The following is a 20,438-nucleotide window of genomic DNA, read 5'->3' on the forward strand; positions in this document are numbered from 1 at the left end:
CCAGATTCTTTGCAGGATTAAGATCCATTGCTTTGCACGTGTGTGTGGGGGGTGGTCTTTCCCTGCCTTTATATATGTTCCATAACACAACCACAAGAGGGCGCTGCAGCATAGTAGAACTGGGAAGATAGTGAGATTTTAATTCCACCCTTTTCAGATAATACCACTTTTCCTCACTATGGGGGGGGGAAAGCCATGGAATACTCAGAAAGTACAGGAGAGGTGCTGGAGGAGGAGGATACTGTGTAAAGCCATCATAGTGTACTTCAGTGAGGCATTGCAGGTGCATGATGAAAGTCCTCATGCGGAGAAGCTGTGAATCTAAGCCCAGTGGGTTTCTGGTTTTGAAGCTTACTAATGCATTCTCAGTCAAGAGCATACGAACATGTGAGAAAGCACGCCCAGTTCTCTGCAAGCAGTGCTGCAATTCACTGGTCCCACCATTATGGCGCTGCATGGAATTCCCTCTATGCTTAATTAAGGCAATCAAGAATGTGCTGTATCAGTCACTGGCAGACTACATCATATGATAATCAAAGCTAATTTTAATCAGCACATATGAGTCACGGCAAGGATCTGCTTCAGTGACTCACTGAGCAACTTAGTCAATCAGAGAATTAAATTATTGCTGCCTTACCAGGAAAATCCTTTTTGAAAGCCAAGCTAGGCTAGTCTCCAATAAAAAGAAAAATGAGCGAAGTAAACATTTGATACAGAAGTGCTCCAGGTCTGAAATTTACACTTCACAGCATACAGATCACCTGCTCTTCTGCAGATGGTACTGGGTTTTGTTACATACCTCTTATGTTGGGAGAATATAGGATACAAGGAACATATATTGACATATGCCACAGAATTAGCTTTCCCCCATTTGTCACAGACAGGCCCCCAGGCTCCTAACATCATCTGGCCTTCGTAAGAGGGTCTGAGAGTGATGCGGCACCCAGACCCAGAGCCCCCTGCTCTTGTCTACAGTAACCAGGCTTAAGTATGCATAACCGTATTTCCTGATCAAGCAATAAGTGGAGGTGCAAGTGTATGGGAAGCAAACAAAGAGGAAAAAAGTGAAGAAAAGTTCCTGTGTTTTGGGAATGGCACTCTCCAGGTGCTTTTCATAGCAAATGGATGATTTACTGAAGAAGAATATTTTCCTGAAGAAGGATATTTCCAAAACATACAGGGCAATGATTAAAAAAATCACCGGCAGTTGAGACTTCCAACATTTCCCTCCTTGTTCCTTCCCATAACTGTATTTCCCCCTTTCCTCCTGTTATCCTTGTCTCCACTGATCCCTCCTCCATTAAAGTTTTGATTGTACGGTCCTCAGGGCAGTGACTTATCTGTTTTGCTTAAATGATGCTATGAATCGGCTCCAAGCAAGGCTTCATACGCACAGGAATATCCTGCCCCGGGGGAAGGGGGAAGGCCCCATTGAACTACTTCACGTGTCTCCTGTTCTGCTGAGATGCTCAGAGAAATGCTGCTAGATTGACCAGGGCTGCTTGCTTTTAAAGATGCAGGGGCTATTGTAACTCACTTGTGCAAGCCTTGCACAGAGAAGTGGCATCTAAATGTCATAAATATCAACATTAAGTGCTGTGTTCATTGATGACACAAATATAGCATAATGCTTTGCAGCCATCACAGGATGGTGCCCATGACTTCTGTGCAGCAGCAGGAATGTACACTCGGCTGGTGTGCACAGGCTGCTCCTAAACAACTGGTTCCCCAGTCTCGTGAACTTCATCTTCTGGAAATGCTGTCCAGAGTTCATGCATAAATCAAGGACAAGGTGAGAAGTCTTTACCTGATACTACATCTCACATAGCTGTGTAGGGACACAGAATGTGAAAGCAGTTCTTCATCAGTTTTTGGTACAACCATGTGAATAACTCATGAACCCATTTCCAAATAAGTGTTGTACTTACTATTGAGAAGGCGAAAGTCAATAAATGGGTAGGAGCCACGCCGCTCAGAGAGAACCCCTGTCTGACCTCTCAGCCGTGCATCTCCTGTAAGACATGATCACAACAGTATTAAAGATACAGCTACCAAATAGACTAGCAAAAATGCTTCCAAATATGTCAAATAGATGTTGGAAATGTAAACCCAATCTGGTACCTTCTATCCTTTGTGGTGGACATGTGTTAAGGCGAAAAAATGTTGGGTTAAAATTCACAAATGGCTTGAGGAAATGCTGCATAAACTGTTAACATTTCAACCTGAAGTCTTTCTATTAGGTATTGTTCCTGATAATTTTGATAAACAAGCTATATATTTGACTTTTCATATAGCTACTGCGGCGAGGATTGCATTTGCTCAACACTGGACAAGCAAAGAGCCACCTAATGAAGAGCTGATTTTAAAAAAGATCTTGGACTGCGCGGAGATGGACAGATTGACTTTGTCTTTGAAGGAGAAGGAAGATACGTACTTCTATCAAACTTGGAATATTTTTTATCATTGGTTAGATAAACGGGACTATGCGTAGAACTGAACATGGTTGTGGAATGTAAAAAAAAAAAAAGCGTGATGTCGACCCAGTTTGTCCAATGTCCTGAGTAATTGTTGTTTTTAGTTTTGGATTTATAGAGAAAATAATAAAATTTGTTTAAAAAAAACTATTAAAGATACAACTTCTTCTCAAAGTCCCTTATTAACAACCAGTTGATGAAAGCCAGTGTGGAGTAGTGGGTAGGAGTGTGGGACTGGGACTCAGGAGATCTGGGTTTGAGTGCCCACTCAGCCCTGGAGCTCACTGGGTGACCTTGGGATGGTCCCAGACTCTCAGCCCGACCTACCTCACAAGGTGGTTGTTGTGAGGATGAGATGGAGAGGAGAATTATGAAAGCCACCTTGAGCTCCTTGGAAGGAAAAAAGGCAGGATATAAATAGATTTATACAGCAGAATAAATGAAGTTCAGCTAAAGCAAAACTTCGTATGAGGCCAGAACACAGTTTGATCTCCTGAAAGTCCTTCTAAACCAGGTTCCTTTAAATGAGGTACCTCTAAAACAGAGAAGCACAACCAATGCCCCCTCCCATGTCTTACTTGCAGCCTGCCACCCCCACAACCATTCTGCCCCATTTGCCACCAGTCCTACCCGAATGCTTCCAGCAATACAGACTGATCCGTCCTGTGAGAAAAGAGTGATCTGCATGAGGGTCTCTAGGTGAGGGAGCAGAGAGCCCTCATCATGGATTGCGCAGGCGAAGAAAAGGCTCTTCCATCCCTGCCCCAGCGCTCCTCATATGAACCCCCCTTTCCCCACTCACTGCTGCTGGCAATCTGGAAAGAGCCATTTTTAGTGGGGGCACTGGCACGTGTTTGTGTGCCCACGTGTGTGCATGCATGGAGATGGATATGTGCATGGATTCACACGTGTGGGTCCCAACTCTTGAGCCAGCATCGTATATGTCCTCTGGGGTTGAAAGGTTATGTTTTCCTGCCTTTTGTAGGTTTGGGCTATAATCTATATGTATAAATATCTGTTATTAGTTAATATTCATTTATGTCTTTTTTTATTTGTACTTTCATTTATATGCCACCTATTACCATAGGCTCAAGGCAGCTTATAAGAAAGATAAAGATAAAAACACATACAATACATATATAAAGGTAAAAACACATATGAAATAAAGAATAAAAACTTCATTATGAGAATTTATAATCTAACAAACACATATGATGCATTTAGGAAGAATGGAATAATGAATTGGAGCATCCCATTTTGCCCAATCAATGATGCTGTTCATTGCCACCTGTTTCACAAGGGGTAATGGCTCTTAGGTTATACTTAATTAAACAAAAAATGTTGTTTCAAGTGTACTGGATGCCACAATGTCTTTTTTGATAGGACTTGATTAAATGGCCAATTGTTGGTGGCACAATGCATCTAATGCTTCTCTTATTCATATGTTTTGACAATGCCCAATGGCTGCTACCTTCTGGGAGGAGGTAATAAATTTTGTGATAGAAACTTCTTTAATATTCAGTGATACATATCACCTTCTTTATTACTTACCCATCTCTTGGAATTTAACACGAGGTCAGTGTGAATGGATTTTCTATGCCCTTTTGACAGCTAAAAGACTAATACTACAGCCCTAGAAGGATAAAATGCCTGTGAACTCCCTGTATGGAGGACTTAATGAAAGTTATGAGGTCTGAATGGATGATCTTTAGGTGTAATTTATGAATGGATAAATACACGGATATTTGGGCCATCTTTACTGAAGTCTACAAACAAAGTCTATTTGTTTTGTTTCATGCAAATACATAGAGATATATAACATATCTATATTTAGTGATATGGATTTTTAAACATTGTACATAAGAAAACTGTAATATTTCCTTTTTCTTTTTTCCCTTTCCTTTTTTTCACTGTGCTATTTAGGTTTTGTTCTTAACACACAATAAAAATAAATTAAAATATATTCTTAGCACTGAGGAGAAATTTATTTATTTATTTATTTTATTAAAACATTTCTATGCCGCCCCATTCGCCGAAGCCTCGGGGCGGCTCACAACATATTAAGAAATAAGAATTCTTAAGAAAAAAATTACATTTCCTTTAAATGTAAAACCCAGAATATTTTATAAAATGTGACTTGGAGTGGCTAGAAATGAGACCTGAAAGGGTATCTCTAGCTAGAACCTAATTGCTGGTCTGTAGTTGAGAGTTACCGATGGCAGACTGGTAAAGGGGAACAGGAATAGGCCTTGATGGTCCACAGTAAATCCTGTCAGTTTATATGCTGGCCAGAATAATCAGAAGGGTCATTGTTGAGTGGTACATATAGGCCAATGGAACGGTGGAGATGAAGAATGGTGGAAGGTGATTGGTCAAAGGATCCCTACTGAGTATAAAAACAGATGGTTGGTCAGCATGGAAGCCGAGGCAGAGCCAAGCCTGAGAAAAAGGGAAGCAGCAGCACAAACTTGGCAGGAAGCTGAAGAAGAGCCGCCTGGAATCACTGAAGGCAGAAGCTGTGAGACAGCCAGCAAGAAGAAGACTGCAGAGACACTTCTCCAAGAAAGCGCCTGGGCAGATCGTCAGCTGGAAACAGTTGATGTCAAGAAGCAGGAAGACCTCAGAGGAGGCAACTGAGTGACCACTTCTTTGCTGTATCCTGGTTATCAAGACCCTGTCCAGAAGGAAGATGTCAGGGAAGGCTGAAGCAAACCTGCCAGAAAGATAACTCATCTCAGGAAGCTGGAGGCAGCTGAGAGACTTTGTTCAACCCTATATCCTTCCAGTGAATTCTGGGCAAGAGGTGAAGCTTCAGCTCTTGTCCTCTGAGTCAGTTTGGGAGAGGCAACTGGGATGGAGTTAGGAAAAGAGAAATTGAAACAGTCTTAGTTAATGAAATGAACTTGGCTAAGGTTACGGCAGTTTCCTTAGTGAAAGAGTATGCATGAATCTTAGCAAGGATCCAGTAATGTATACTGATAATATTTCATAATGTATATTATGACCCTTCATATATGCAAATAACTAAATATTACTATATTTGTTTTAACTTTTAAATAAATCCATCTCTATATGCCCCACATCAGTAGCCTCTAATTCCGGAACTGTGCAAAGGATTGTGTGCTAAAGGGTTGGGGTACAACTGCATCAAAAATTACATGGTGGCAGCAGAAAGGGGCAAAGGATGAGGGTTACAGCAAAAGTACCGTATGAGTTTATGAGGTCTGCTATCCCATAATATTATCAGCACTGATTTTCTGATATGGAAAGAAGAAAATGCAACCAGTGAATTCAACTGCCTCCCACAACTCTGATTTGTGCACAAAAGCTTTTGAGCATGATAACAAGAAACACTTATTTTGTAAGCCTTGTGTATCTTAATGGGGGTTGTGCAATAAGCAATGGACAATTCAGTGACTGCGTCCAAGAAATTTTAGTCATTTCCCTCTTAAGTAGTAATTTACGAATTTCACATCCTGGAAATGCATGCTTGCATCTGTATCTGGTTAGTAAGAAATACATATTGGAAAAGATTTTAATGGCTCTCTTGTATAGTCCTTGAGTTCGGTTCATTGATCAGTTACTTACTATAGTGAACTTATGAGTTGTCCTCACATATCTCTGGGTTGACCCTTAATTTTTACTCTTTGAAAAGAATACTTGAAATATAATACCCATGCCAAATTCCCCTTGAAGAACTGCAAGCAAGAACCTACTTCCTGACCTCTTTTATTCAAGGATCCTCACTGAAAAATCAGCAAGCATTCAAACATTACCATTTTGCAAGTGGCTTTTCCCCACTAGCAGATATAGATAAAATGAAGGAGAAACATTACTCTGGAATCTGCCTTCCTTAGTCCCAACCCAACTACTGTTATAAATGCCAAATTGTTCTATAAATATAAAGCTCTCGCTCTGCTAAGAGATTCTACATGCATTATCACAAATCGTTCATATATACTCCCTCCATCAGTGATAACAGGCATAAATTCAATGTGCATCAAACTGTATAAACAAATCACAACTGCACATCTTGAGTGTAGATGCTGTCCATGCAGAATGCATCCATATCCACAAACAGATGCAACCACTCACATTTTTAAAAGCACATCTATGTTTCTTACTTGAATTTGGTTACCGTTCTAGCTACCATTCATTACAACCATTTGTTTCTTGACGTTAGAGTTTGCAACATGTAGGAGAAGAGATGATTGCCAATAAATCGGGCCATTTCTTCTTCTGTGCAACCTGACATCTAATTTTCACATTTCTAGGAATTCAGTGAACAAATTTTAGGGCATACAATAAAGGGTCTCCTCTCCCACCATCTTTTTTACTGTATTGGGTTATATGAGGTGCATTATAAACATTATGTCTAAAACTACCCATTGTGTTAGCAATCACCTAATATTCACTTGCTGAGGGTAGAGAGAGAGATAGACAGTGCATCTATTGCAAACAAATTGTATTGCCGTGTCCTTGGCAATGCTGTTATTTGTCACTAGAAGATTTGAGCCTCTCCCTGCAGCCCCCCAGTACATCTGAGTATCAGAAGGCTGTACGGAATATAGCTGAAGTAATACTGCACAGGTACAATGACTAGTATCAAGGACATCACTGATAAACAGCGGACACAGTAAGAAGCACCGGTGGCAAAGTGAAACCAAGTGATAAAGTGCAAAGGGAAAAAGAAGGGAAGTGCGCACACACAAGTTAAGCACCTGTGTGTGTTTACCTGTGTGTTACTTGTGTCAATTCTTACTCACCTTCTCCTGAGAAGCAACTTAGTTTTCTAGGTAAACAAACCCAATCATAACAATTAAAGAAGGAGCAGGACTGTGGGAATTATGTATAGCACTGAGTGTGAGCTATATGACTATCAGCCACTGGACAGAAGTCATGAGTGTATGTCTAATGTAATGAACTCCTGACTCTAGGAGAAAAAAAGGATTATTCCATTGAAGAGAAGGCTGCTGACCCGAATAAACTGGGAGAGCTGGAATAGTTGGTGAGTGGGATCTTTAAGGAGCTGATAGCACTGTTCCATTTCTAGGGTGTCAGCTCCTCAGTGAGCATGGTTAATGTTGGTTTTGGGGAAGGAAGGTGTCACTCTGGAGAAGACAGAAATTATCCCTCAGAAGGGACTCATTCTGTAGAAGACCAACACATATTTTCTTGCCTTGAGGATATGCCTCTGGATGTAAGGGGCTTGTGTTAATGGGAGATATGATCATTACAAACATAGGCAGCTGGGATCATAATGAGCATATAATTGGGAATGAGATGGCCACATTTGATGATAACATCAAATGATTTAAGGGGGTTAAAATGAAAAGGGATTGCAAAGAGTTCCAAAAGGATCTGTCCAGATTGAAAACACTGACATTAAAATATCAAATGCAGTTTGATGTAAATAATGCATGTTGGGGTTAAAATCTGCAACCTTCACATATATGCTGATGAGATCCAGGCTGGCAGAGACTAACCAGTAAAGAGAACTTGGGGTTGTGGTGGAAAACTCAAGGGAAATGTTGGCACATGGTGCTGCTACTGTGGAAAAGAATTCCATGCTGGATGCAATTAGACACAGGACTGAAAGTAAAACTGCCACTGCCATGCTTCCTCTTACACAAATTTAGTGTGTTCAGCTCTGGTCACTGCACTGAAAAGGGGTGTTGTGAATTTGAAAAAGGGAAACTAAGATGATCAAGGGGCTGGAGTAACTCCTTTATGTGGAAGGCTAACATCTGAGACCGGCTGGGTTATATAAAGGTGACTATGGGGAGATATGATAGAGATGCACAAAATTAGGCATGATATGGAAATAGTGGATAAGGAGAGGTTTTTCTCCCTCTCCGTAATACTAGAACCCAGGGTAATTCTATGAAGTTGAATGGCAGGATATTTGCGATACATAAATGGGAGTACTTCATACAATGTAGGATTAAGCTATGGGATTTGCAACCGTCAGTTCTAATGATGGTCATAAATTCTTGAATTGTTTTAAAATGTGATTAGGCAAATGTATGGATGATAAGGGCACAATAGTGGGAATTGTTGGAGTTTTTCTAAACTTGCATATGATTCTGCTCTAAAGCTATCAATGGCTACTAGCCATGATGGCTATGTATTACTGCCTGATTTGGCAGCAGATACCTCTGAATACCTGTTGCTGAGGGACATGAGAAGGCTGGTCCACAATCATGTCCTTTATTGTGGATTTCACATAACCAGGAGGTTGCCTAATGTGCAAACCGGACATGGGGCTAGATAGGGCTTTGGTTAAAGTCAGCATGATTTTTCTTATGTTCTTACGCACCTCCTGTCAAAGGTATTTTGGGTAGTGCTTTTACCACCATGCTTCTTATATTTGTGGGTAGTAGTCCACCCTTTTTCTCAACTTCTGGAGTATTTATTTCCCAGGTTTTAAAAAAACCCAAGCACCTCCTGCCAAGCAATCTGGCCAAAGTCTGTCTACCTCATGCTGTGAGTTCCTTTCTCCCAGTTCTGTTTCTGATGACCACTGACTATGAATATGGAAACTCACGCAGTGATGAATACAGATCTCGTGGAAGGAACTTGCAGAAGGTACAGCCTAGGTGAGGGTATCTGCGATAGCATCTCCATGGCAACTATACAGTGTTTTCTGCCTTAGAGGTCTTAGATGTGATAGATAGTAGCATCATTAATTGTAGAAACCCAGTCTACACTGGTACTCCACATTCCTGTCTCATTCGTTCAAACCAAAATGGAATGGATATTAAATTCAAGTATTCCTCCCTCCCTTTCAGACCTTCTTCTCTGGTAAAAGAATTCTGCAGGAAGAGAATGGGAAACGATGATATTCTCCAGCCAAGAGGATTGATTCTGACTCCACCCTCCCCACCACCCCCCACCAAAGGAAGCCAACATCACAATGTGAAATAGAAAAGGCCCCTGCTTTATTTGTTAAGTCAAAGTCAGAAGATACCACTCTGGAAAATTTAATGTGACAAACAGCTACGTCTCTCACAAAGCCAACTGCTGGACCACTGGGTGTCCCAGAAGAGACATTTCTTGCATTAATCTGTTGTCCATTTAGTGACTTGGCATCTTATGTTGTCTCTATTTGACAGAAGTCTGTGCTAGGTAACACTGATTTTGTTTTTAATATGGCTTATTGCGTAACAGTCATGGAGGGTGGATGCTCCAGGGTGAGTTTACCATTACTGCAACATCAACTAAACAACACACACACACAGGGGAGGGAGGGAGAGAAAGAGAGCGAGAGAGAGCTGGCTACAGGTGAAGAGCCAAGGTTGTGGGATGTGGAAGAAAAGAGCAAGAAAAGAATGAAACGTGGCTCAAAACATCATTAGCTAAGAGCAGAGCTATGGGATGTGCTCTGCACTGAGATTACACACCAGAAAATATCCTGAGTTGGTTGTTCATACAAAATCTATTTTATTTTAATGACAGCTGAGCCATGAAATTTCGATGCAAATTCCAGAAACATGGGGAGACACCAAACAATTCCATTTGTTTTACAATATTCTGGCTCAGAAATGCTCATCTTCCCAAATCTTGCTGTTCCTATGTGCAATTAAACAAGGAGAATGAAGGCACTACTGTCCTGATCTCTCCCCAGTAATATATGTGCAGCAACACATGTGTGTGCAAGAATCTGCTGGAGCGGTGGTGCAGCAGATTGCCACATGACAAGAGCACATACAGATACAGCAACCAACCAGATCGCTCTGCCAGCACTTTTGCCCAAATGGTCACATTACGGCAGAGAAAGAGAGAGATCCCAGCCTGAAATCCACAAGCCCCCCCCCCCCCACCCCTGTTTTAGCTTAATCACTGGCATGCTCCAGCTTTTAAAAAGCAGCAGCTAAAGGGGCCTTCACAAAAGGTAAAGCCCTCCGTAATTTCAGCCGTGCAAGAGATACAATTTTGGTATAATCCCAATACCAGATTGGCATTGTGCAGCACCAGCTGCAGGTTCTGGCAAGATGCCCATAGTGGGTCCATTTGCTTCTGTCCTGCTGCCCAAATCACTTCCCCTGTTGCTCTGGACCTGGTTGATACAATTATCCCGACAGAGTGCAAGTCAAGAGAAGGCAGCTGCTCTTGAATTCTCACTCTGGTCCGTGCTTGCATACATGGAGAAGACAAGGAAAAGGGAAGTGGTGACAAGGAGCAGCAACAGCAAGGTCAGGAGGCTGGTTGTATTGACAGTGGTGGATCTCGGCAGGTGCCCAACCCAGCCTGGTGCTGTGGGCTAGAACGCCTTCTGAGCAAAGCCTCTTTCTGATTGGTTAGTTGTGGCACCAGTAATCCTCCCTACTGATAGGCTGGATGTCTTCATTCAGAAGCAGTCCCAGCTCAGGTGTCTGGCACTGGCCACCCCACTTGGTTGATCGACTTAAGAAGGCAACCAAAAAAGGGACTGAAAGTGACTCTGTTGGCAGGAACCAGCAGGCTGCCGAGAAACGCCATTCACATGGCACAGCCCCTTGGGGAACCCTGAGAGGGGCAGACAGCAGCATGGCCAGGGAAGTGGCCTCCATACATTCTGGACTCCAAGTCTCATAACCTTTCTGGGGCTGACAGGTGTTTTAGGATGAAGCACCTGAAGGGTACCACTTGCCTGTGGTCTACCTGCTGCCTGCAACAGAACACCAAGCTGTGGAACGGCTCCGGGGTATGTGCGCATGTGCAGAAAAAGCCATCCTTCATTGAGCTACACCCGATAGCCTGTAATTTCTAGCATTCTGAGCTTGAGTTACTACACCACATTTGGTCTCCCAATGTCTGGCCAATCTTATGCTTCTCCAAGCAACTGGAGTACAAGATATGAATCTTCTACTCTGTGTAATGGGAAGGAAACTGTAGAAATGCCATTCCCCCAGTCCTACCTTTTTCCACTGGTCAATACACTAATGTTACAATACACACAAATTCCACTTAGAAATCTTAAATTACCATACTACTCCCCCCCCCCCACTTTTAAGTGAGGGCACAATCCAGTAATAGAAAACACTTTGAAGTTGCAGTGTTTTTATGGGAGTGATGCAAACACATACTTAACAGTGCAATCCTGTAAGCATCTACTCAGCACTAGTCCCCATTGAGTTCAGTGGGGCTTATTCCCAGGTAAGCAGTCTTAGCATTGCAGCCTAAGTCTTTTATTTTAAGACATGGGAACTAAAAGAGCAGGTTGGCTGAATTGTGTTCTAATTCTGAAGTTCTAATTTACATGCCAGTGAAAATTAAAATGTGCTAATATCTGATAATTTGTACTGAAAACAGAACAGAGAAGAACAGTAAGATCACAGTAGGAATTCTAATGGTTGAGGTTTAGTTGTCTAGAACATTATATAGCTTTCTCCTTCAGCCAATTTTTAACAGAAGAAATAAGAAGGATTCCATATAATATATGAAATTTATCTTCTGAAGACAAACATCTTGGTTATGTTGTACAGATTTTTTCTTTATTGCAGAGTGCATGCAATCTGATATAACTAAATTGTGCACTTACAAATAGATACTGCACAATGTTGCTATGGTAACAGTGCATCCAAGGTCTTCATTACAATACTTCTAAATTGTTTCATTACTATAATGCATGTTATTAATTAGGTAAATCCTGGTTGATGACACTTCATGTACCCTATAAAGTGCTTTTCACAAGAAGAAGCATGTCCACATGTACTAATACACACAGCAGAACTGAAGGTGAACATATAAACTAAAAGTGTGCGTAATTTGTATTTGAAAGTAAGGCAGCTCTGGGGCCCAGAGTCAGAACCAAGCTCTGGATCCTGACCTTGAACAGGGTTGCTGCTGACCAACGAAGTACATGCTCCCAGCTGCTTCACCTCAGAGATGCCGCATGCAGTTAAACCACTTGCCCAATAAACTTCTGCCCAGCTCAGCAGTGCCTCCGGGGGACCATTTGCACGCAATCTTACAACTGATTCAGCCGAAGGTCATGAGGTAAGCCACAGGCTACAGGCAATCAGGTAGCTTTCTTTCAAAGCACTGTTTGTACATTTTGGGCAACCTTCCCCGGCTGGGTGACTCTCCAGGCATGTTGGACTACAACTCCCACGGTTCATGGAATGTTTGGCTCCCAACTGAATGGCCTCCAGATGCAGTGAGCTCCATCTTCCATTAAAACTGGAAATGGAGGGAATTGAAGCCTGACACTTCTGGAGTTGGGAAGGCTGACGGACAATGCAATCCTGTTCACATTTACCTGGTAGAAAGCTACTTTCAAATCGATATACATAGGACTCTGCAGTTAAGCCACCAAGAGCCTGTTGCCTTAGTTTTGCCAGCATAGCGAGAGGAAAACAGACCCTGGTTTTCAGATATTGTTCGACTGTCCTGGGTGACAGGATGCCTTTACTGTGGTGGAATAGGACAGTAATGCAGATGCAACAATGACAGGCTGTGGCTGAGATGGCTAAGTTCCTTCCTCCTTCTGCACCCGGGGAAAAAGGGAATGAAGTGAACCCAACCACTTTTCTTTCTGAGGGGTGGGGTTTGGGGAGGGGAAACAGGTCAGATCAGAATGAAGTGCAATAACAGAAGCTGGTGCATAATTCAGCCGCAGAGAACAAAGTTTGGGGAAGCAAGATTTGGAGGAGGGCCCCTCCCTGATACCTTCTGGCCCAGTCCTGCTCCTCACCCCTATTTTATGTGCTAGTTTTTTTTAGCTGCAAGAAGTCTTAGATGGATTGGACCATTTCTGACTTTTCAGCCTAAACACCATCACTTTATTCTAATTTATATGCAGGGTGGGCCTTTTGCACCAGACTGCTTGCAAATATTAGTTTAACATTCCTTTGAAGAATGCCAGCTCAAAGCTGTGGTTTGTAGCATTGTACTGGTTCATCAGCTGGTGTATATGTTATTTTATGAATATATCTGTAGATGCAGCAAGATAGAATAAAGCCTAATTTTTCATAATTTAGGCAGTGGTGTCCCCTCCACCCAGTTTCCTGACGCATGCATGGATCTCTTTTGTACATGATCAACAAATGCCCCATTAAGGGCTGTCCTGATAATCATTTATGCTTGTAGCAAAAGCATATCCTTTCTTTTGCGCTCTTAGATTTCATGCGTCACACAGCATATATTTTGCTGTATGTGCAACTGACATCAATGTAGTTTGGACCCAAGAAATAAATCATAATGAAATTGTTGGCCAGTTTTATATGTCATCAATTTCACTATTTTGAACTCTGAATGCATTAATGATGAATAATCTTAAAGAGACATTTGAACTGCACATGTCTGTGTGACTGTGCTATTGATAATCAGATAGAACAAGATGGCATAGTGCCTTCTTTCCCTGGCAGTTTTTTTCTGTTCTCTGCTCTCTCCCACTCTTCATGGAATGCTCACTAATGCTTCCCAATCCCAGCTAGATGATGTAACATCTAGTTCCTGGACAGTCTCCCTTGCCAGATGTGCTATTGTCACTGGTGTAATTGAATCTGTTGGAAACTTAAACCACACTATCTTTGATTTTGTTTATTCTTCTGAGTTCACATGCATATTGGTGGGCAGAGAGTCTTCAACAGCTAGAAAGTTGCTTTTGTCACCTCTCTCTGTCCTCTGGATTGGGCTCCTTTTTGCATCATGGGGATATTTTTATTCTAAAAAACTCAAATTCAGTGATCTTTTTATTATAGAAACTCAAATTCAGTACTGCATCAAATATGCATATTCTGAATTTGAACAACCCTGCTTGTAGTTGGTGTGGAAACCAGAATGTTTTCATGCTTTGGGAAATGAAAATACATAGCTTCAAGAATATAGTACCCAATATGGGAATTACAGAATGAGAGAGAATTTTACTCTGGGCACAAAAGTAACTTTATGCAGGAATTTGGCAATCACTAAAAGCTTGGCACAAATCACCCTTTGATTTCTAGAAGACCTGTAAGCTTTAATTGATTTAATCAGTAGATTAATCAAGTAAAGCTTTGCTTGTTTAATATAGTAGCATATTTTAATCACTGGGGAGCATTTTAATCGATAGGGCCGAGACTGACAAGAAATCTTGCTTACCTTTAAAGCCATTGTGATTTTTGTGAATGAGTGCAATAAGAAACTGAAGGTAACTTTCTTGCCATTGGATGGCAACTTTTAGCCATTTAAAATGGTAACTTAGAGCCAATTTTCTTCAGCTTCCTCAACCCAAACACAATAATATCAAAGCGGTTTTGATATTAATCTTATAAATGAATAGCTACATACCAGAGATGGACAACTTGTGATCTTACAGATGTTTTGTTCTACAATGCCCAACACCTCCACCATTTACTATCCTGGGAAAGGCTGATGGGTCTTGCCTGGATGCTCACAAGTTACCCACCCCTGCTCTTGATGGAGGCTTGCATCCAGATTAGTCATATTTAGAGTAGACCCAATGAAACCATTGGAACTTAAGTTCATCATGACTAACTTCAGTCCCATTGATTTAACTGACTAAATCAGTTTTAATTATGACTAAATCTGGTTCCAACCCACAGCACAACTGCTTGTGCATTTGTAAAAGGCATTGCCTAGGAGGACTGTTTTACCTATGTGATGAGAGCTGGGCTGCATCCCAGCCAGAAGGAACAAGCAAGCTGCAGAGCGCACACTCCATCCAAAACCTTGCCCGAGAGTTTCGCATAGGCTAGGTCAGAGATTCTTGTGGTTTGAACTGGACTCTGGATAGCAGACTATCAGCTTGTTTAGAAAGAGACCAGAAGTTCCTAGTTATCTCCCACCCATTCCCCTGCCTAAAAACCAGGGGCATTCTAGCTTCCAGACAGTAAACACTTCAGATAATGGATTTTGTGTCAACTTGTACGGTATGCTGCCTATGCACTAAGGGAAACAGCTAAATAACATCCGACATTTCAAGCTGCAGTCAGGCTCTGGAATTATTTGTTATACGTTTGAAGTTTCTTCAGTGTTGGATGTGCTACTATGCATCACAACATTTGCATCATAGTGTTGCTTTCTTTTAGATCTAAACTGAGCTTGGCCTCTGGAGTGCAGCCAGCATATTCAGAAGCACAAACTCCGGGTTTTCTTTCTCCCATCTCTGACTTTTCCTCTTCTGTGGCAGAGAAGCTCTGTCTTTGCAAAGCGATCCTCTCATTTTGCTTGTCTTCTCCCTTACTTCCCGCGAAAGGAGCCATACGCATGGAGGGAAGCCTCTATGGCTACCAATAGAACCTTCCTTAGCTTTACTCTGAGAGCTGGTGTGTGTTGGGATTTGGCAGGGGCTCACTGCCCTGTGGTGCCAGTGCTGCTCTGGCTTCATTGCTGCTATTGTTGACATGTATGAAAAAGTGTACATTCAGTTAAACTCTAGTTTGGGTCTTGAAGTGCCCAAACTCAGGTTTTCCCAAATGAAAAGACCTTGGCTTAGCCTATGCACTAGTTAGCCATATACATATTTTGTATGAAGAAGTAGCCATTTTCTTTCTGTTCCAAAGTAGACTCTGCAGAGTTCTAATAAGTTTTATTGTTGTAAGCCGCCCTGAGGCTTCGGCAAATGGGGCGGCATAAAAATGTTTTAATAAATAAATAATAAGCATGTCCAGAACGATTTTGGTCTATTCTGCTTCACTAATGGCCAAGTAATTTAGCTTTAGACTTGCTTTCTCTTTATTATTATTTATTTATTAATGACACATCAAAAGCTATTACAATTCTATTTGATCATTTGATACATAGCTAGCTCTTTAACTTTGTTACATTTTGTGATTCTTTTCATATACCCTCAATGAAGAAGTGTCTGTCGCTTAGGCCTTTACATTATGACATTCTGTATTAATTAAATTATTGTTTTTAAGCATTTAATCAACAAGATTTTAGTGTCAAACTATTCTTCAAATTGTATTTGTAAATATAGCAGGATGACTAATGTACAGGACTATATGCTGAAAGTTCAGTTTTGCCTGTTAATAAACTTTTTTAAAAAATCTGAAAAAGAATAACCACAGGGCAAGCCTTTTTGACAGTTTTGCAGTTCTCAAATCATCATATCTTTATGTACAAAGAAATATGTTTTCCCTTTTGTATCTGTTGTCCTCAGTGCCCGTGCTTCATAAAATATAGGTCATAGTTGGAAAAAGAGTGAGGATATTTATTTTGGCAAGAAATTCCTGCAATCATGTCTCTGTCCTTTATTCCAACTGAGGCCTTTGAATGTGTGCTTCATCTCCATCATCCCCATTGCCAGAGTTTGCCTGTTCATGCAAAACAGATGGATTGTCTAAGACTTCTAGACGAAAATGCTTTGCAAATCTTGAAGTAATATTACCAACAATTGCTCCTGTGCTAAGTTGCTCAAACTGCAGGCTTGAATGTTTAAATATGTCTTTGGGAACAAACCAGCAACCAATTCTAATGAACAAACATATGTCTGTGTAATATTGAACAAGACTTTAGAATTATATGGCTGTTCAACGTAACCTGTTTTAGCGTGCAAACACTCAAGTGAAGTGTTGCACAAGTTTGGGTTTACACAATGGCTTTTAAAAATCCATTTTGCATTCGTAGGAGGAAAATCCAGATGCCTATTTCTTTGAACATGCTCAAAAGGAACCTTAATAACGGGTGTCTATTGCTTTTGAATATTTATTTATTTCACTGAAAATATTTAACTATCAAATAGCTTCTTGATCAGTATATAATAAAAATGTTGCATTTAAAGATAGAGCAGTATCTAGTAGTGTCCTTCCAGGAACTCAAAGAGTGATCTTTAACCTTATGCTACCAGTTGTGAAACAACTAAAGTTAAGTTTATGCTAATGTGGTAATACAAGTGTGAATTACAAGTGTGAATTATGGTTGTGCAACCTGTTGTGCAATTGGTTATTTGCAACTATACAACTGCATAAGCATAATGCACAACTGCTTGTGCACGCATCCATCTACAAACACAGCTTTACTTGTATTTTCTTCTTGAGTATAGTTGAAAACCTATTTTTCACTGATGTGACTTCATCTGGGCTAAGGAAGCAACACAGTTGGATAAGGCCCATGGAGATGACCGTGGTGTTGTTCGACAGAGTTAAAACCAAGCAGTGCCTTGATGTGGAACTGTCTTGGAACTTCGGAAAAGCCACTGTAAGCATTCCAAAGGAAGAGCTGGACTTCTGTGTGGTAAATGCACACACCTTTACAAAGTGGAAAAATTACAGGTTTAGTCATTACTAACTTCAGTCTCATTAATTTCAGTGAGACTACTCCAACTAAATCTGGATTGAACCCATGAAGTAATAAAGGGCTTAATTCAACTGATCATAAGGGAAATGCATTTGTCAAATGTTCCCTAGTGTGGGCAAATAGCAGTCTCCCTCCCTCCCTCTCTCCCTCCCTCCCTCTCTATGGTATAGTGTGTGGTGCTGGTTTGCTACACTAGGAGAAAATGGAATCAGGTACACCCATCACCCTGATTGTGTGTACTCTGTTCATATGTTTCTAGCTAAACTGTTTTCATATTGTGTATAATATTGCATTTCTAAGGCTTTTAATCTCTGCAAACCATCCGGAGTGTCTTAGCAATAATCTGCTATTTTAATAATAAAATTAATTATCCAACAAAACACCTGATCTCATATCTCCAACGTCTTATTTAATTTCACCCTAAAAGCAAGAGCTAATATATTTCTTGAATGAGGAGGGGGGAAAATATTAAAGTCAGAAGATATAACTTTACCATAGGTTTGAGCCATGGCACCTTTCAGTTTATGTACAGATTGTTGTATATAAATACTATCCATAAATGCCATACAGTTACTATACTATACTATACTATACTATACTATACTATACTATCAAGCACTTTCAAATGAAGATTATTACAAAGGACGCTCTCATAAAAGGACAAGCAATGCATAATGGAAGGGGTGGGATAATGGTGCACTAGAAAATTTTAAAAAAGGAAGCTGCTGCTTCTTCAGGAGCTATCATCAGTATTGCCTAAGAAGGTCAGCTGAAAGTGACTGGCAGACAATGAAGTACACAGTCTTGGATGCAATGGAGTAACAGAAGCCAGGAAAAAGGAAAGCAGCCTCACGTAGGACTGATCAGTAGGGCTGTAGGAGTTGTTTTGGGAGCCATCTCCTCTAATGGCAGACGCCATGAATTGGAGTGCTCCTCAGTACTGCTTCCCTGTTGAACTGGCTTTGAGAAGAGCTCAGCCTGGTAGCTTGAGGACACAACACTTCTATGAGCAGCTGCCATCACTCATCTAGATTGCCTGGAACTTCTTGAAGGAAGGGCAGGCTTAAGACACAAGCAATGCATGGTCAGAGTTCGATCAGGCCTTTCCAGCGTAGACTCCTGGCATAGCCACAGCATGGCAGCTACTTATTTGCCCACATGTTAAATAATAAAACAACAGAAGTTTATTAAATTTGTCATGCTCTGGCATTTGGATACTGGGCTGCTGCGAATAAGACGGGATCTAGATTTAGTTATGCCCAGGGCTTTTTTTGTCATCGAATGCACCGGAACAGCATCCTGGCACCTTTTTTTCCAATGGATTTTACGAAGTGATTTTGAATCGTAGCAGATCAGAAGCAAACATCATTAACATAGTGCCCGCAGGCTGCTTTTGTGTCTGCTATCTCATAGTGAGATAGTGAGGGCGCTGCTGCTCTTGGCTTGGGACGGGACGGGACGGGACGGGACGCTCCCGCTGTGTGTGTGGTCGCGCGCTTACTGCCAGCAACATGAGTTCCGGCACCTTTTTTTTTTTTTTTTTACAAAAAAAGCACTGGTTATGCTTAAAACAGACACACTGAAATAAATGGGATTAGAGTTACCTATGGCTGATTTATTTCCCATTGATCATAATGGTTCTACTTTAAGCATAACCAAAGTGGGATCCAACCCACTGTCTGGTTTCCACAAGTCTGTGGTCAACTGCCATTTCTGTCTGTCATGAAAATGTTTTCCTTTTTGCTGAGCTTCAGTTTCTTTAAATGCATGATCTGCACTAACTTGCTCTTAATCAAGCAGCTGAGCTGATCAGCAGGTAGCTGAAATCAAGCTGGAAAAATGATTTGCAGAAATAAAGAGCTGACATGTCACGACATGTCAGAACTTGTCCAGATGCCTGGCTTCATTCCTTCTTAATCAACCAAGTAATTTCTTTAGCATTCCTTTATTTTTGTTTGGTTCAAACAGCGTCTACAGGTGTGTTTCTTGAAAGCTGGGATAGGGGACACCCATCAATGGATTTTCATGGGTGAAAGGGAATGTTGGGCATTGAAACCTCAGAATGGAAGTTCTTCAGCATATCTGTGACTGATGAACTTCACAGCTGATGTGGTGGGGGTCTGGTGGGTAACGCATGATGAATAATGCTTCTCCTGACCCAGCTGAAATGGATTTCACAAATGGGTGGTATGAAAGTCTACCAGGGCTGATCCCACCCCATTTGGCAGAGCGAGATGGCTGTGGCAGGAGGTGGTCATTGCAGGGCAAGGACAGAGCTAAGCTTCCACACAACCTTTCAATGCAACAGAAGGCATGGTACTATTGTCCACGCTGAAGGCAGGTTCAGCTACCAGGCCACTTAGGTTTTGTGTGGAATACATAGGTCTGGGTTTTCTCCTCAGGTAGTAAACATTGTGGTACACACTACAAGTCATGTTTCAAGACTTATCAATCATGTTCTCAAAGAATTCCTGAAATCCCCTTTCTCAATAAGCCTATCTAGCTTCCTGCTTATACTCAAGCTTCAGGTAAGTCTTGCTTAATTTTTTAACTATATCCATATTTTAAGAGATGCATTTTTGAAACATGAATTTATCCTGCTCAGATTGATTTGAAACCAACCGTCTGGGAAGTCTAAGCAGGGATACAGGGCTACATGGAATTTGACTTGGCTTTCACTCTGAATCACAAAATAGCACAGGATGTTGAGGAATGTACCCAACATCCTTTTCATCT

At 41.2% G+C, this 20,438-nt stretch overlaps 1 protein-coding gene across 3 annotated transcripts in view; it reads right to left on the reverse strand.

Moving 5' to 3' along the window:
• The window catches only part of PDE7B (phosphodiesterase 7B), a 212,145-nt gene that overhangs the window by 39,191 nt on the left and 152,516 nt on the right, over window positions 1-20,438 (reverse strand). For all 3 annotated transcript variants that reach the window (XM_044423991.1, XM_044423981.1, XM_044423971.1), the window contains one exon: window positions 1,929-2,012. In XM_044423991.1, coding sequence (XP_044279926.1) covers window positions 1,929-2,012 — 84 coding nt within the window. The remainder of the gene's footprint in view (window positions 1-1,928; window positions 2,013-20,438) is intronic.

The sequence above is a fragment of the Varanus komodoensis genome, unplaced genomic scaffold (assembly GCF_004798865.1).
Source record: "Varanus komodoensis strain SLA01 unplaced genomic scaffold, ASM479886v1 scaffold1, whole genome shotgun sequence".
Lineage (NCBI taxonomy): Eukaryota > Metazoa > Chordata > Lepidosauria > Squamata > Varanidae > Varanus > Varanus komodoensis.